General features: G+C 46.0%; 1 protein-coding gene across 1 annotated transcript in view; it reads left to right on the top strand.

The window, feature by feature from the left end:
- The window catches only part of PDZD7 (PDZ domain containing 7), a 39,710-nt gene that overhangs the window by 13,770 nt on the left and 9,158 nt on the right, over positions 1 to 16,782 (top strand). The window contains exons 6-12 of the mRNA XM_061636189.1: positions 282 to 342; positions 1,275 to 1,742; positions 4,783 to 4,968; positions 9,709 to 9,866; positions 12,646 to 12,737; positions 14,290 to 14,381; positions 15,955 to 16,026. Of these exons, the coding sequence (XP_061492173.1) occupies positions 282 to 342; positions 1,275 to 1,742; positions 4,783 to 4,968; positions 9,709 to 9,866; positions 12,646 to 12,737; positions 14,290 to 14,381; positions 15,955 to 16,026 (1,129 nt within the window). The remainder of the gene's footprint in view (positions 1 to 281; positions 343 to 1,274; positions 1,743 to 4,782; positions 4,969 to 9,708; positions 9,867 to 12,645; positions 12,738 to 14,289; positions 14,382 to 15,954; positions 16,027 to 16,782) is intronic.

Raw genomic sequence — 16,782 nt, 5'->3', positions numbered from 1 at the left:
AGGTTTTCTGATATGCTGCTTACCAAAGCATCAGCACCGAACCCTTTCTTGCCATCATCTGATGTCCAGCAATTTCCTCCCCAAGATGCTGTGGGACCCAGACTCTCAAGACTGAGCAGATTCAGTTTCAGCTGGGAAGGGACGTGGCAGTTGGGGATGCATTATTTATCAAAGTGTCTCTCTGCCTGGGATCGGGTTAGCCTCTGAAGACATCGCATAGTGCTAGGCAGGCAGCAAACAATCCCATGACGTGTCGTGTCTCTTCTGTGCCTTCCATCTAGGAGACGGGGAGGTTCCCGGCATATAAAGAAATGGTGGCCGAGTATTGCTGGCTCAACAGATGTAAGACACAAATGCACATTTTCTGTCTGTGCCAATATACTGGATGTTGCTTTGCTAAGGGTGTGTGTGGAGCAGCAGGGCATTCTGCTTTCCCTCCTTGCATGTCAGAAACAACCCTGCTGCATCTCCTGCCCATGTCTTTCGACTGTTTATAAAGAACACAATGTCATCAAAAAACCAAAACACATAGAGAGTGAGTGTGTTTTGTGGGTGTTGTGCTGTGTTCTGTGGGTGGATGTTTTGAGGGCCCAGAAGTAGGTGCTGTGCTGCACAGACCACCACTGATGAAGCTCAAACTCTCTCATCCCGGTGGGTGTTTCCACCCTAAGGACATGCCTGCAGTGGCACAGTGAGAGAGCAAGCATCAAGAAGGCTAATTGTGAAACAACAACAACAAACATCTGAATGAGCACTCCCCAGCTTGGAGTTGTACGAGAGCAGAGCCCTCCACCTCTAAAGTATGAATGAATGAATCCATCCATCAAACAATTTGAAAGGCCATGAAATAACATGCACGGAGATGAGTGGAGTCATGTTACTTATTGCTATTTGGTATTACGCATTATAACTAGGGAGATAGCCCAACAAGCAGGTAGCACTGAAACTATACAGAGTAAAAAAATAAAAAATAAGCTGCAACAAATAAGAAATAAGCCACAAGTGGGTGCCCATGGTACACACATACTCTCATTCCGCACAGCAGTGGTAATAGCAGCACCTGCACTGTCCAGCACAACAATTGCTTTTTCTCAGATACAAAATAGTCACACATTCAGTGCTGGGGAAAAGCAATATCCCCACACAAAAGGGAAGACGTTTGGCCTGGGTGTAGTAATGGACAGCACCTGTGCATTTATTGTACTACTGATCCGGATTGTCTGAACAGAAAGCTCCCTAAATGCTTGCTTCTTTCTTTCTCACTCTCCACGCAGTGACCAATGGCCAGTTGCAGCAGCTGTCCCAGACCTCTGCATCCAGCTCATCTGTGTCATCCTACTCCTCAGGGACCCCCTTCAGCTCCATGAATGGCCTGTTCATGGCCCCAATCCCCAGCTCAGCTCCAAGTTGCATGGTGGATGTTGGCATCTCCACTGAACTGCCTGTCTGGAGCCGCTCCTCAGACAGGGCAGAGACTGCCATGCAGACTGATCCCCTGCCTGACGGAGCCTTCTTTTCGGGGAGCCTGGTGACTGAGACCCGTCGGATTGTGCGGCCCATGGAAATCCTTAAAGATACAGCCATCCGCACTGAGAGCCTCAAAGATTCCTTCCACCTGAAGAAGCACCTGCCCTTTTCTAGCAATGAGATGACAGAACCCTCCCCTAAAACTGCCCTCCTTCTGGCCCTCAGTCGTCCACGGCAGCCCATCAAGAGATCGCAGAGCTATCTGACTATCTGTGGTAGGTGTCATTATTATTATCATTAGTGGGACCTGCAACAGGATTCCAGCCACTCCCCTCCCCCTCCCCATTTCCTGTTTTCCCCCTCCAACAATCAGTCAGCATTGAGCATGCTCAGTCTTCATTGGGCTGTTAATGGGGGGGCATATTGACTACATAAACTGAGAGAATTGAGATTGCTGTTGTTATTTCTATTTATCAGGCAGGAAGCTGGGATTGCATTTTCTGTATTCTTACATGTACAAGCTGCCTTGAGCTCTTTTTGGGAGGAAGGGCAGGATATAAATGTAATAATAATAAATTTCCTTTTCCCTTTCACTCTGCATTAATACAGCATTGTTTTGATGTTAAATATTAAATGTAGACCCATGAAATAATTTTATGGAGGAAAAAGAAGAAAGTGATAGGTCAAAGAGAAGAGGATTAGACAAATTCATGGAAAGTAAAGTTATCAATGGCTGCTAGCAATGATGGCTATGTTCTGCCTCCAGTGCTGGAGGCAGTAAGGCCATGAAGGCCGGTTGCTGGTAATCACAAGTAGTAAGAATGCTATTGCACTGAGTCCTGCTTGCAGGCTTCCCATAGGCATCTGGCTGGCCACCGTGACAACAGAATGCTGGACTAGATGGGCCTTTTGCTTGATCCAGCAGGGCTCTTTTCACACGCTTGAGAACATTTCCCCACCTTTTCTCCCTCCACTTCCACACCACACCTGCACACCCCATGCTTCCTCCTCACCCTGCTCCAACTGGAGAAATCCATGCATTGAAACTTTTTCTGCGTAACGTGAGCTATGCCCCTAGATGCATGTGCACAGTCAGTTGGGGCAGGGTGCCCACCAGAACTCTTGCCTAACTTTAGAAGTTTTCTGAACAAGATCTGGCAGGCACAGAACCCATACGTGTGACTGTACAGTGACCACAAAGAAGAACCGTTGGTTCTGTGTGCTACATGGGCAAGACAACTGTTTGGCACATCTCCCTGGCAATAAATTGTTCTCAGGCTCTGAACTGATCCCTCCCACCCAGGCTGGATATCGGGCCTTCCCTGAATTTATCCAAGCACCTCTCTAAAAAGATAATGCTGAGTCACACTTGGGGTTTAGTCTAATGTGCAGCTAGACACATTTTGTGCAGTGTCAAAAAATTGTGTAGTGGGATAAGAAGTTTTTATGCAGTTGAGCATATAGGATTTAATAAGGAGCTAGGCGTTTCTATAAAAGAAATAGATGAGATAAAAAGAAAATGAAGATAAATACTGGTTTCCTTTAAACCTTCATAACCTTATTATTAATAGTCAGCACTTTCTGCTAAAAAATAAGATGCCAGTACTGTGGGTGCTAGAACAAAATGGCTGGCATGAGCAGCAAAAAAAGAGGTGTTGGTACTCTGTACTGGTGAGTATTGTCACAAAAAAAGACTTAGTATATATAATGGGACAAATAAATGACTTACTTGTTTGGGGACAGGCAGTGCACTGCCTGCTTGTGCAGTAGGAAAAAAGCTTAGAATAAACCCTGGCCACACTTTCTATAGAAGTAAACAAAACAGCCCCACCAATAACACAGGCATGACAACCACGTCCGCTCCACCTTTGTTGCTTCCTACCCCCTTTATTCCCACTTTGATTTCTCTCCTGCTCTGTTGGCAATCTTGATGACTGCCCTTCCCAAGCATTTTCCATCCATGGTCCTAATGTGGATTCCTCCCTCATGTTTCCTGAAGTGCCTAAATCCACATCCACAGGCCTCCTGCTGTCCCAGGCTTAGGGATGGAAGGATCTCTCTGTTTCGGTTCTCTCAATTTCTCATTTTTCCAGTCTTAAATTCAATTCCCCACATTTCTGCAGCAATTTGTGTTTGTTTTTTAATCCTCGTGAACATTCTTCAGCATTTTAATGTGAATTTCTCCTAATGCTCACATTTTGATGTAGTTTCTCCTAATAAAATGAATTTGTGTATGTTATTTTCACGAATATATTCATTTTTATGCACAGTTTTCCCTAATATATGCATTTTTGTAAACATTATTTGGGTGGAGAAGTGCATTGCAAAATTTGGATAAGTGCAGTTTTGAAGGATGGCTGTGTTTCAGATCTCATATTGTTTTGGAAAGTGCAAATGTGATAGATTCGGCTTTAAATGTGAATTGAATTGAATTTCTCCCCCATCCCTACCGAGGCCAAAGCCATTATCTTTCCACACATAAAATCTATCGCATCCCTAGTCTGCAGGAGAACCTGGCTGCATGTGAGCATCCTTCTTATCAAATGAATTCATCTTCATGTATACTTTTAGCCAATGCACCATCCTTTTGGGGAAGGGCCAGAGCTCAGTTGAAGAGCATCTGCCTTGCATGCAGAACATCGGAGGTTCAGTCCCCAGCATCTCCAGGTCAGGCTGGGAGAGGTCCTTGCCTGAAACCCTGGAAAGCCACCGCCAGTCAGTGTAGACAATACTGAGCTAGATGAATCATTTGTCTGACTCGGTATAAGGCAGCTTCCTATGTTCTTCTTCTTCATTTCCCAGTCATGAAGATAGTTCTGTTCTCCATGCCCAAAGCATATTGTCACTGCAAGGCCTGTTGCAGGAGCTCTTCAGTACATGTTCTGGTTCTCCACAGAATTGTCCAGAGATGAGCAAGAAAGGGACGCAGTAGGTGGAAAACACACTTCCCTACTAGAGAGTTAAGAAAATCTTCCTTATGTCAAAACAGCCCCGGTCCATAATATTTAGACACACAGATTGCAGAAATGCCTATAATTTTCTATTATGTTTATTATGTTTATTTCACTTCATTGTTGTTGCTTTTTTTAAAAAAAAAACAATACCTTGATCTCTCTCTCATTCTTGATTATAGAAGGCTTCTGCCCCTTGTTTAAAATACAGAGCCGGATAGGCGTATAGCCAGATACCTATCTACTCCTTTCTAACATGGTACCCATAGCAGATTCTCAATGGGATTGGAAGGGGAAAGGATCAGATTTCAGGTTATCCCATGGCTGTAATCTTCTGACATGGCTTTCTGAATTCTTACCCCAGATGAGAAACGCCAGAAGAAGAAAGAAAAGCCAGTATCCTCTGAGAAGAAAGCTACCCTCAAGCGCTCCAAAACCCTTATGAACCTGTTCTTTAAAAGCACACGGTCAGGGAAGCCAAGCTGGGCAGCTGGGTCACCAGAGACACAGAGGCGGGCCAAGTCACCGGCACGGTCTGACACTGAGAAAGGTAACCAAAAGTGTCCTGTTTCTAGCATCCTCCAGAGATCCCAGTAGTCTACCTCTTGAATCTGGTCCTGTTTCATATGTATAGCTTGATTGTGAAAAATCTCTAAGCGATTTACAAAAAACATTGAAATTATCAATAACAACAGCTGAAACAAGTAATTAAAAACTTTTTAATAAATGATTTAAAACAACAGTAGACTAAAAAGAGATTAAAACACATCAGTGTTTGGATGGGTTTGCCTAAACCGAAATGCTTTAAGCAGGTACCAAAAAGAATACAGTGAAGGCTCCTTCCTCACATCAATAGGCATAGATTGTACTCCAGGCTCCCATGATCCCTGGCTATTGACCATGTTTGCTGGGGCTGATGGGAGCTGTAGTTCAACATCATCTGGAGGGCAAAGGTTCCCCACACCTGTTGCAACCTGCTGCATGGTAGCAAGGTCCTCCAAAGTTTTTTTGGTTTGTTTTGGTAGGAGACAGGAGAGAACCTTTAAGAATAGTACTTTCCCCCTTTATCAGTCAATAACACAGTGTGGGGGTAGCAGTGAGGTGACGATTAGATTGCATGACTGCCAGCCTGCAGCCAGGGGAAATCATTCCCCATATAATCAAAGCAACTGTTACTTCTATTTGTATCACTAGCAGAGCTCGAGAATCTCTGCTTCTGACTGGTCCATTTCTCCCTGTAAAGTATGACCAGAAGGGAAGGTCCCAGTACCTGGACTAGCCAGGATTAGGGGTCTCTTTTACCAGGCAGGCATAAATTGGGTTGCTAGCTCTTGACTGAGAAACAGCATCTTCCATTCTCTGCTAAGGGATTCCATTTGCTCAGCCACCCTTTCTACTTTCTGGAAAGCAAATCACAAGCGCTTGCCACCACAACAGCAAGGAAGGAGAGTGGATTAATGTGGTGCAATAGCACAGCAGAGAGTAGGAGGCACAATTCCCAAATTCTGTTGATCTGATCAGAAGCAGCTAAATCAAGGGTCGGTCTACAGCCAAGAAAGTGGCCATGCACAATGCCAAAACAGGAATCATCTGGAGGTCATATTTTCAGAATAAGAGGTCATACCCACTTCGGCATTTTGTCACTAAACTGGAAGCGCAAGAGAAATGCAACATGGGAACATTGTCTACTGGCATTTTGCCTTAGGTCAGGGGTGGGGAACCTCAGGCCCAGGGACCAAAGGTGGCCTTACAGGCCTCTCTATATGGTCCTAAGAACTCTGCTCGGGCCACACCCTTCCATGTCACACCCCTCATTGGATCTGCTCTACCCTCTCCTCTAGTTGTTTTACCAGCTAGAATGTGTCCTTGAGCGGTGATATCCTGCTTGCGGGGATGGAGGAGAGAGGTGTATGCCTGGCCACACCCACTTTGGCTATAGCCATCACTGGAATGTGGGCCCATGAAAGGTTGCCAATGAGGGAAAGTGGTCCTAGGACTGAAAAAGGTTCCCCACCTCTGCCTTTGGACGCCTCCAGATGCCCTTTTTTATTGTGCCTCCTTGATGATTTGTGCTCAAGATGGTATCAGGGTGGTCATGCGGAATTCCACTTTCATTACTCTTTGTGCCTGCAAAAAGTTCAGGGTGGACATACTGCTTTGCTTCCAATCGCTCTATGTCCCATAGCTTCCTGCTGAAAACCTGTCACCTTTCATATCACAAATGTGGGGGGAGGGGGGCAGAGAGTGTTCTGCTTTTGTTGCACTATAGCACAAGAGTGCCCCTCCAGAGGGCAATAACACAATAACACTGGGGAAACATCACAGAACCACTAACAAAGCAGAATGATATGTGGATGGTCCAGGATAAATCCGTCACTAATGTGCTATTATAGCGTCAATGACATGTAGCTAAAAAAAGAAAGAAAGAAAGAACCGAAACACGCGTCTGGAGGGGACCGTTGGTGGTTTAGACAGCATTGTCTGCACTGAGACTATCAGACTTGCAGGAACTGTAGGCATGAAAAAAGGTTTCCACAAAAGATGGAATGACAATACAACTTTTTATTTTTCTCCCTTTTCATCAAACAGAACAGAGGCCAGTCCAAAATGGCGGCTGCTTTCCTCTCATTCCCTCTTTTTCACTGCAGATTCCTAATTCATATGTGTTTCGTCTTTCTTCTCATTTCACTCCCTTGCCTGCAGTTAGCGCTGTACAGAAGTTTGTCACCCGAACTCTGAAACGGGGTAACTGATCAGAAAGGCAGGCTGTGCTTTTGCCAGCAGCATGTAGCTTTGTGTGTGCATGTTTTTTGAAGGCCTGTGTATGTGTGTGTGCTGTAGAGTTGTTATCAGTTGCCACACCTTCAAGCCCTTCTCTTCTTAGCTGTGAATGTACAACATTCTAGCAGAATGTTAAATGTTGAATGAGGAGGGGGGCACTCAGTTTTGCAGAATGGCCATTGTTGCATGGTAGAGATAAAATGTTAAGTCTGCGGGCAGGTATGCCACATTCTCTAAACCTTCACTCACTGAATGGTCTTTGGGAAATTTAGCAGCTCACACTGATGAGCTAAAATGAATTGTGAAGAAGCAGTTTTCTACACTAAGGATGCATACACATGACATTTTATTCTAGATTCAGTGGAGATTAGGTTAGTATGCAGAGTACTTCATGGTCAACATGCTGCTAGATCCTGCTGTCCACATGGATGAATTACTCTGGATTAGCATAACATGCCCCCTCTAGGATGCACACCTTAACATGGTGAGGGGGTTTGAGAGTGTTGAAGAAGCTGAGAGCAATGCCGTCAGGAGTCTAGACCAAGAGGCTAGACCTAGCGGGGGCATTCAAGGTGGAATGGTCAAAGCTGAGACACCAGACTAAGATGCATCCAGACTCAGAGGAAACCAATGGTAAACCACCTCTGAATACCTCTTACCATGAAAACCCTATGAACAAAGTATCCAAAATTCAACATGAGATAGTGCTGGAAGATGAGACCCCCCAGGTCAGAAGACACTTAGCGAGCTACTGGGGAAGAACAACAGACAAGTACAAGTAGTGCTGTGACTAATGACGCAGCTGGGTCAAAACCAAAATTTAGCCCAGAGGCTGATGCGCACAGATGCAAAAGGAGAGTCCGGAGTTGTACGATGTACACAATAGGAACATGGAATGTGAGAAGCATGAACCAGGGAAAGCTAGAAATTGTCAAGCAAGAAATTCAACATTACACATAATGAGAAGACATGATTCACTAGAAAAGACAATAATGCTGGGAAAAACAGAAGGGAGTAGAAAAAGAGGAAGAGCAAACAAGAGATGGATTGATTCCATAAAGGAAGCCACAGACATGAACGTACAAGATCTGAACAGGGTGGTTTATAACATATGCTATTGGAGGTCGCTGATTCATAGGGTCACCATAAATTGTAATTGACTCGAAGGCATATAACAATAACAACAAGGTTAGCATGTGCCATTCAACTGATCCCACTTCAGGACTCGGAGACTGGGAGAAGAAGTCTAAACTACCATCAGTACGTAACAAACAAAAGGTTGCATTCAATGTAGCGCTGAGCAGATGGTTCTGTCAGTGCAAAGATTTCTCCTTGTGCAATGGAACCATCTTCCCCTCTCCTCCCACCGCAGCCTCCTAAATCTGTTCTGGGGTTTCTCCCAACCCTCCAGAGCAGATCTGAGGACAGCATGGGACACACACAGAGGGAGAAATCCCCTTGTGATAGCGCAAACATGTACTCAACTACTGCCCCAGAGATTCTCACAACTGCCTCATATTGGGCAGATACATCTGGAACTTAGCATGGGATAGATCATTCCTTTGCCTGTCCTGAATCCCACTGCTCAGGAGAACAGGCCCTTAGGATCAATCAGGGAAGCCAAGTACATTTATCCACGTCAGTCATCTCCCCCATTCATGTATAAAGCAGATGTGAGGACTCTCTTCTCCACATACAATGGAGCATGTGGGGAAGAAGAGAATGAAACCTTTCCACCTCCCCTGCCTTACCCCACTGCCCTCCACTGCTTTAACTAATTTCCCCCCTCCTCCAAATACAGCTGACTTCCAGTACTGGATCTGGGAGAAGAGCTCTTAAAGCAACAGGAAGAAGCCATTTTCGTTTGCCTGCCCCTCCTCCTCCTTTTCAAGTAAAGAACAGCCCTATTCACACTCTTACGTTTTATATGTGTGAATGAGGCAGACAGACAGACGCCTGCCCTGCCATGTCTAGCTTGACCCAAAATCAACATGGGAAGATGGGACAATTTCAAAATTCCATGGCACAAAGCTGCCAAATGCATCAGCTTGGCTGGGGCACATGGTCTAAGCCCAACCTATTTTTTTCCTACTTATGTAAAATATGTATCCTTTGCTAGATATCCTTGAGGGAAAGGCAACATCAACAGATCAATAAACGCATCCCTTCACTGAAGGTGGCATTTTGGCCTAACTACAAACCTATGGGGTAAGTAGGTTAGTCTGAGAAATAGTGTTTTTTTTCTCCAGCTTTCATAAGCAGAGTGAGAATCCAGATCTGAAAGCCCCACATCAGGCATCATAACCATCTTACTACACTGCATTTCTTGTGAGAGGCATGCTTGGGGACGCAGAATAATTGCATGTACAATGCCAGTAGCTGCACATAGCCATACGATTTCATATGCATGCATGCATTTCAGGTTTGTGGTTCTGGGTAGCTAATGACCTCATGCGTCATTGTTCCCTGACTAAGTTTGTGCACTGACTTTCTGTGGTGCCCCTCCCAGAAAAAGGCCGCCCTTTTGCCTCCTTGGGCTCATCTCCCCAGTACAATGGCAGCGAGTGCAGCAAAGTCACCGAGAGTCACCTGCTGCTCGTAGAGGACATGGCCAAGAAGCTGCTTGTGGAGGATGAGGTGGCAGCTGTGCTGAGACACTGCACGCGGGTAAGGACAGAGCATACCCATGCCTGCCATGCTGTCATCACAGGCTGATCTGTCCCTTGATGGAGAGGTCTTGGAACAACTTACGATTTATAGTTGCCGGTTTGCCTCACTCTGCCTTCAGTTACGTTTGTGCCTCCCTGCCCTAAGGCTGTGCTTTAAAACTCCCCCTTTGCCCTGCTGTCAGGCTTCCCAGAAGCATCAGGTTGGCAGCTATAGTACACAACAGGATCTTCCCTACTCTGTTTCTCACTGGCCCTTGGTTTGGTGAGACTCTACAGCAGCATTTGGCTTATCTGGTATACTTTCCTGCAACAAAGTAGTGGTTGGTTTGCTTGCCATTTAGAACCTGTCCTGTGCAGGCATAGGGTGAAAATATGGTGAAGTCATTCACATGCCTGGCAATCCGACAGTCCTTGCAGTGTTTATGCTTTTCTCCACCAGTTGAAACTATTGGTTGGCACAGTTAACCAAAATGGAGACAATAGTCAAGAAAACAGAAGAAGGCTAGGACTGGGGAGGGCAGCTATCAGAGAACTAGAAAAGGTCCTCAAATGCAAAGATGTTTCACTGAACACCAAAGCCAGGATCATTCAGACCATGGCTGGGAGTCCAGAGTCTGTGAGTTCAAATCCCCGCTCGTGTCTTCTGGGTGTAAAGGGCCAGCTAAAGATCACCCCCACAGTGAGTGCCTCGGGGGTTACGTGCCCTGCCAGCTGTGCAGCCTTGGGCAAGCTGCATAGATCCAAGGAGCCCAGTGGCCCCCAAGTTGGCAGTTGCGGACAAGGAAGGGGCTGGCTTGTGCAGCTGTAGCAAGCTGAGCAGGCCCTAGCCAGCTGGGGAGGACTAGCCTCAGAGGGAGGCAATGGTAAACCCCCGCTGAATACTGCTTACCATGAACACCATATTCATAGGGTAGGCATAAGTCGGGATTGACTTGAAGGCAGTCCATTTTCAATTTCAGGTATGGATGTGAAAGTTAGACAGTGAAAAAGTGGATAAGAGAAAAATCAACTCATTTGAAATATGGTGTTGGAGGACAGCTTTGCAAACACCATGGACCGCAAAAAAGACAAATAATTGGGTGTTAGAACAAATTAAACCAGAACTATTACTAGAAACTAAAATGATGAAACTGAGGTTATCATACTTCGGACACATAATGAGAAGACAGGATTCACTAGAAAAGACAATAATGCTTGGGGAAAACAGAAGGACATAGAAAAAGAGGAAGGCCAAAGAAGAGATGGATTGATTCCATAAAGGAAGCCACAGACCTGAACTTACAAGATCTGAATAGAGTGGTTCATGACAGATGTTATTGGAGATCACTGATTCATAGGGTCCTGCTGAGAGGAAGGGCGGGATATAAATAAAATAATACATAAAATAAAAAATAAGTTGTAATCGACTTGAAGGCACATAACAACAACCACAAATCTCCGATTGCTCATCATTCATGAGCCCAGATAAGACACTAGAGGGAGCTCTGAACCAGCACAAACTTGAAACATCAGCAGGAAGGCTGCTGGGAAGCCCAAGGAGGGGGCCACTACTCTTCCAAGGCCTTCAACACTGTAAGAGAGTGTAGGGGGGATGTTGCAGAGAGGGACAAATAAAACTAGGGCAGGGGGGAGATTGCTTGATAGCAGCAGCCCAGAAACTGGTTTCTTTTTGCTAAGACCATTTGGATGGCTCTAAAGGCAGTATTATGTATCACTTATCAGGGATTAAAAGCCACCATGTTAGCTAATAAAGACTTCCACATACAAACTTGAACTGCAATCCTATACACATTGGATTTTGTTCAGTAGAGCTTATACTCTTCTAGTGCATTTAGGACTGCAGCCTTAAAATGCTTTTTTAAAGTGTTTATGGACAGCATTCTAACTGAAATTATCAGTCTGTAGAAAGGTCTTATTGTCCGCTATCTATACTCCCTTAGATGGGGATGGGAAACTTTTTTTCTGTTAGGGGCCACATTCCTTTGGGGGTAATCTGTCAGGGGCTGCATACTGGAACTGGGCAGGGCTGATGTTAGCAGTGGGCAGGACCAGAGCCCAAAGTGGGCAGGCTACCCATTTCCTTGCATTCTTTCAGCAATCCCCTGTATCTCTGACACCCCTTTCTTTCTATCTCTGCCCAGAAGACTGTCACGAAGAGACAGATCACTCTGGACAAAAGTCTAAACTGATTGCTTTAAGAGGGCTGTTAATAGAAAGCCAAGGTCCACCAGTTGCTCTCCCCTGAAACTAGGGCCAAACCACTGAGGAAGAATGGTGGTCAGTCAGGGGTGGAAAATTTGGCCTGCCAGACCATGCCCACCTGCCCCACATATTAATTAATTAATTAATTAATTGCACTTGTATACTGCCCCATAGCCAAAGCTCTCTGGGCGGTTTACAGCAATCAAAAACATTAAAACAAATATACAATTTAAAACACATTTTAAAAACAATTATATGACATCATATGTGATTTAAGGTATGGGGCAGGTAGAGAGGAGGCTGGAGATCCCTGGAGAAAGCAGGGTTGAACTCCCCATGCATCTGCTGGTGCATGGGGAGTTCAGTACTGCATCGTTTGGGGGCACAAGAAGGATCCCTGCAGAAAGCAGGATTAATACCCCCCATCAGCTGAGTCTAGGGGGAGGTGGCCCTCCTTTGGAGCGAGCCGGGCAACAGAGTAGTAACAGGGATGGGATGTCAGTTTGGCTACAGGCAAGTTGCCTCAAACTGAATGACTGTTTGGACTCTGCTGATGGCTACTCCCCCCCCCACAGTACATCCAAGAAGGTGGGGTGGAAGATCTGGTGAGGCCACTGCTGATGATTCTCGACCGGCCCGAAAAATTGCTTCTTCTCAGAGATATCAGGTAGGAATGGGAGGCAAAAATCATGGTGCAGGGATGCTGGGGATGTGAGCATTCCTGTGGCTCTTTCTGATACAGTATAGCTCAGAAACAGCCAGATGTTTTGGACTCCAACTCCCATCATCCCTTACCATTGGCCATCCTGGCTGGGGCTACTGGGAGGTGTAGTCCAAAACATTTGGAGAGCACTACGTTGGCTACCTCTGGTATAGCTATATACTATGGCACAGGGATGGGGAACCTGTGGCCTTCCAGGAGCTGCTGAACTACAACTCTCATCATCCCTGACCACTGGCCAAACTCTCTGGAGCTGATGTGAGTTGGAGTCCAACAACATCTAGAAGGCCACAGGTTCCCCACCCCTGCTGTAACAGGAAAGGGACAAGATGATGGGGCTGTTGCAGCTCTTCATTTGTGCCCCAGTTCAACTGTGGTGTTTACTTCTTGCCCAGACAAAAGCAGGTATTATTTTGTATTCCCCCTGAGAGCAGTCATAGCAACATTGCAGTATCTTGCAGCCCAGGCCCGGCCCTACCATCAGGGAGAGTGAGGTGACTGTCTCAGGCAGCAGATGCTGGGGACAGGGGCAGCAGCTCCCTGCTATCTCTCCTGAGCCCCCAGCTTTACTCTTCTGTTGGAAGACACAGCTGTGTGTGCCATCCATGTGGCCTCTCCTGCACCTCCATAATTAGCCTGCTGCCCTTGGGTATAGTAGAGGACACAATCCCATCGCCTGTATTGAAGCGATTCAGCTGTTAGCCCAGTTGGCTTCTGCAGATGCAAAAATTAGGGTGCCATCTTTTGTCCTTTGTCTCAGGCTGCAAAATGTCCTGGGCCAGCCCTGCTGCAGCCCTACAATAACACTATGAGGTGGGCCTTCTTGAAAGCTCAAATGAAGAGTACCACTCAGCAGCCAAACAGTGAGTGAAGGCCCATCCAGCAAGTAAAAAAGATGTTTGCCTTTGGCAGGAGGGTGCCTGTGCTAGCAGTGCATAGGGCTGCTTTACACTGCTGGGTGCCTCAGTTCTGCCCCATGACTTCTCCATCACAGCTTTAGCCCAGCCTATTCAGCCAGTGTGCCCAAATGAAAAGGAGGATCCATATAGTTTCAATTAAGAGGCCTCCAGAAATGTGGCCATCCCTCTTTTCAGTTTAGGGAAAGGGCTGACTTGCTGGCGTGACTCTGGCTGAAATTGCTGTGGCATCACAACCTGGCAAGGAGGGCAGAGGATGTGTGATGAACACTGGAAGGAACAGGCCAGGTCTGAGTGGGAATGTGGATACGATAAGACTGGATAAAGGAGATGCAAGGGGTCAGGGTCCAGGTGATAGACAGAAATGCCCCACTAAACCCAGAGGGTGGGGAGGCAAATATGGAAGGGAGTACATGCTGGAGGGGCACATCACTCAGCATCATCCAGAATGCCCATAGCTTCCCTCAATACTCAATGGTTATTCAAACATTTGCCATGTTCTTCTCCAGAAACAGCTGCATCGCATGAGCAGTTATTTGAGCAGTCGGGTGCCTACAATCTTCTCTTCGCCTTTTTTGCAGGAGTGTGATCGCCCCCACAGATCTGGGCCGTTTCGACAGTATGGTTGTGCCAGTAGAGCTTGAAGCCTATGATGCACTGAAGAGCAGAACAGGTGGGGGAGGAGCCAGCAATGGATAGCAGATGGAAAGGGGGGGCACTTTCCCTCCCCCACCTCTCTTTATATTGTGGGGGTGATTGATTTGGGGACGTTGTCAAACGTCTCTCTTATTTTATGGATGTTGGAAACAGTTGGTGGAAAATATTCCTACTCAGAAAGGTTGCCATAAGGAAAGGATCGTTTCAGCATATTTATTTGTCCTGAAAATAAAATTTGGGCAAAGAAGTGGGGGGGGGGACTCAGCTGAATCAATATTTCTTGCAAATCATCAGAAAGTTGTTTCTAAGACATTTATTTTTCTATTCAACTCTCCTTAGAAAATGCATCAAGAGAGACAAACTGGATGCTGTGCCAAACACGCAGCTAGCAATTGCGTAAACAGACTTTCTAAAAAGTAAATAGCAGGCTGCAAGGAGAGAAGGGAATCTGGAGCAGTACCCTGGTGGAGGGAGAAGAAGGGTTTAACACTTTGCCCTTGCAAAGACTGAGTATCCCCATGCCTGCTAGTTGCATTAGAAGGAAAATTTCCATTGGTGCAATAGTGCAGACGACCTGATCCAGATGGAAACCCCAAAGAGTTAAACCCCACCTCCCCCCCCCCGCATGCACAAAACAGGATTCTGATCTGATTGGCCCCACACACTTTCTGTTTATTTTAAAAGCATTCATACAATTGCTAACTGTGTGAATGGTGTCACATCTACTTTGGCGCCAAGGCTCTTCATAGTCCTCTTGGCCTGGACCGCTCCGCTTACTGAGTGACTTTGCTTGGGAACTGGTGTTGGCTAGGCCAATAGCAGCATGTCAGAGAGATTCACATGGCAATTTTAATCTAGCAATCACTCCTTGCATCTAGAAATGGGAATGACAGTTCCCCCCCACCTCCATGACAATAAGGTCCTCCTCACTCAGGCAGAGAACTGTGCTGTCCCCAAACTACTAATTCCAGTGATTTTCAAGGACTTGAAAAAGTCGGTGCCTTTGAGCTTCTTGGGTGCAATATAAGCAAGGTGGTAGTGGAACCTTTGACCAGCTAGGAGCCTAGCAAATCCCCCGACTTGCCAGCCACTGCTGCCAGTCCTGCCTTCAATATATCCAGAGAGCCAGCCCCTAAGCCTGGAAATATGTAAAGTGGGGAAGAGGAATCTGGTGCCCTTCAGTTGTTACTGGACTCCAGCTCACATTATCCCTGATAACTGATCATGCTGGCTGGGGCTGATGGGAGACAGAATCCCACCAATGTCTGCAGGGCAACAGGTTCCCCATCTCTGATGTAAAGTTGTTGTTTTTTAAAAGTGTCTGAACATGTAAAAAGCACAGTTCTCTTCATCACAGCGAGTGTGAGCATAGCTTCCTGCATACACACACACACAACCCTAGGAGGAAGAGATACGGCTTCTGTGGGAAAAGACATGACTTCCAGAGTCCTGGAAACTCTTTTCCTCAAGAAATTAACCACTCAAGAAGAGTAGTCAGGAAGAAGGGCCTGCCACGGGGCCACCCGAGATCTCTGTGTATAAGGAAATGTAAGAGAGATGTCGATTCACCAGCTTTCTCCTCTTCACAGTAAGGTCGCCTGCTCTCCGCCCAGCACAGCACGAAACACCTCCAAAAAGACATCTGATCACCCCAGTGCCTGGTGAGTCCCCAGACTTCATCCTCGTGGTTGCACCCCTAACCTCATACTTAAATGTAGCCCCCAAAATTTTATAATGTTGTGCCTAATGTGACAATTTGGGAGTCTAGTTTTAGAGCAAGTTATAGATTGCATGAACGTGCCCAATATTTTATTTGCATGATAAGTTCTAGTTGCAGCATTTGGATTTCTGCAGGATTTGCAGGATTTTTGTCAAAGGAGGACCCTAAATAATCTGGCACCTGAATTAACTGAAGCAGCAGGGCTCTGGCCAAAATCTTGAAGAGCCACTACTCTTGGGGAGGGACAGTGCTCAGGTGAGAGAGGGACCATTGAACTGACTTGCTAAAAATGCTTGGTTCTTGATACAGGAACCAAGAGCAGTTCAGAATCATAGGAGTTATGGAAACCAATGGGGAGGGCCGTATTTGATATGGGATATCTCCCCACTGGAAGCTGACAACACACACACACACACCTCTCTCTCACTGGAGGATGGTAGTCGTCAACATAATGAATCATTTCTTATGCATTTAAAACTGGGGGTCAAACATTAACTCAAAATCCTGTGTTTGGAATGAGGCTGAAGTTGATTACTAGGATCACAGTTCCTTAGTTGCATACAAGTTCTTTTATGCAACTAAGGAACTGGGAACTACTAGCCAACTTCAACCTCATACATTTTGAGCATTTTCCACAAGTCAGGAATGTAGGAAGCTGCCTTATTCCATTGGTCCATCTAGCTCAATATTGTCTATG

This window comes from Rhineura floridana, chromosome 7 (genome assembly GCF_030035675.1).
Source record: "Rhineura floridana isolate rRhiFlo1 chromosome 7, rRhiFlo1.hap2, whole genome shotgun sequence".
In the NCBI taxonomy this organism is placed as follows: Eukaryota; Metazoa; Chordata; class Lepidosauria; order Squamata; family Rhineuridae; genus Rhineura; species Rhineura floridana.
The sequence above is the reverse complement of the archived record's forward strand: the minus strand, read 5'-3'. Positions and strand labels throughout refer to the sequence as shown.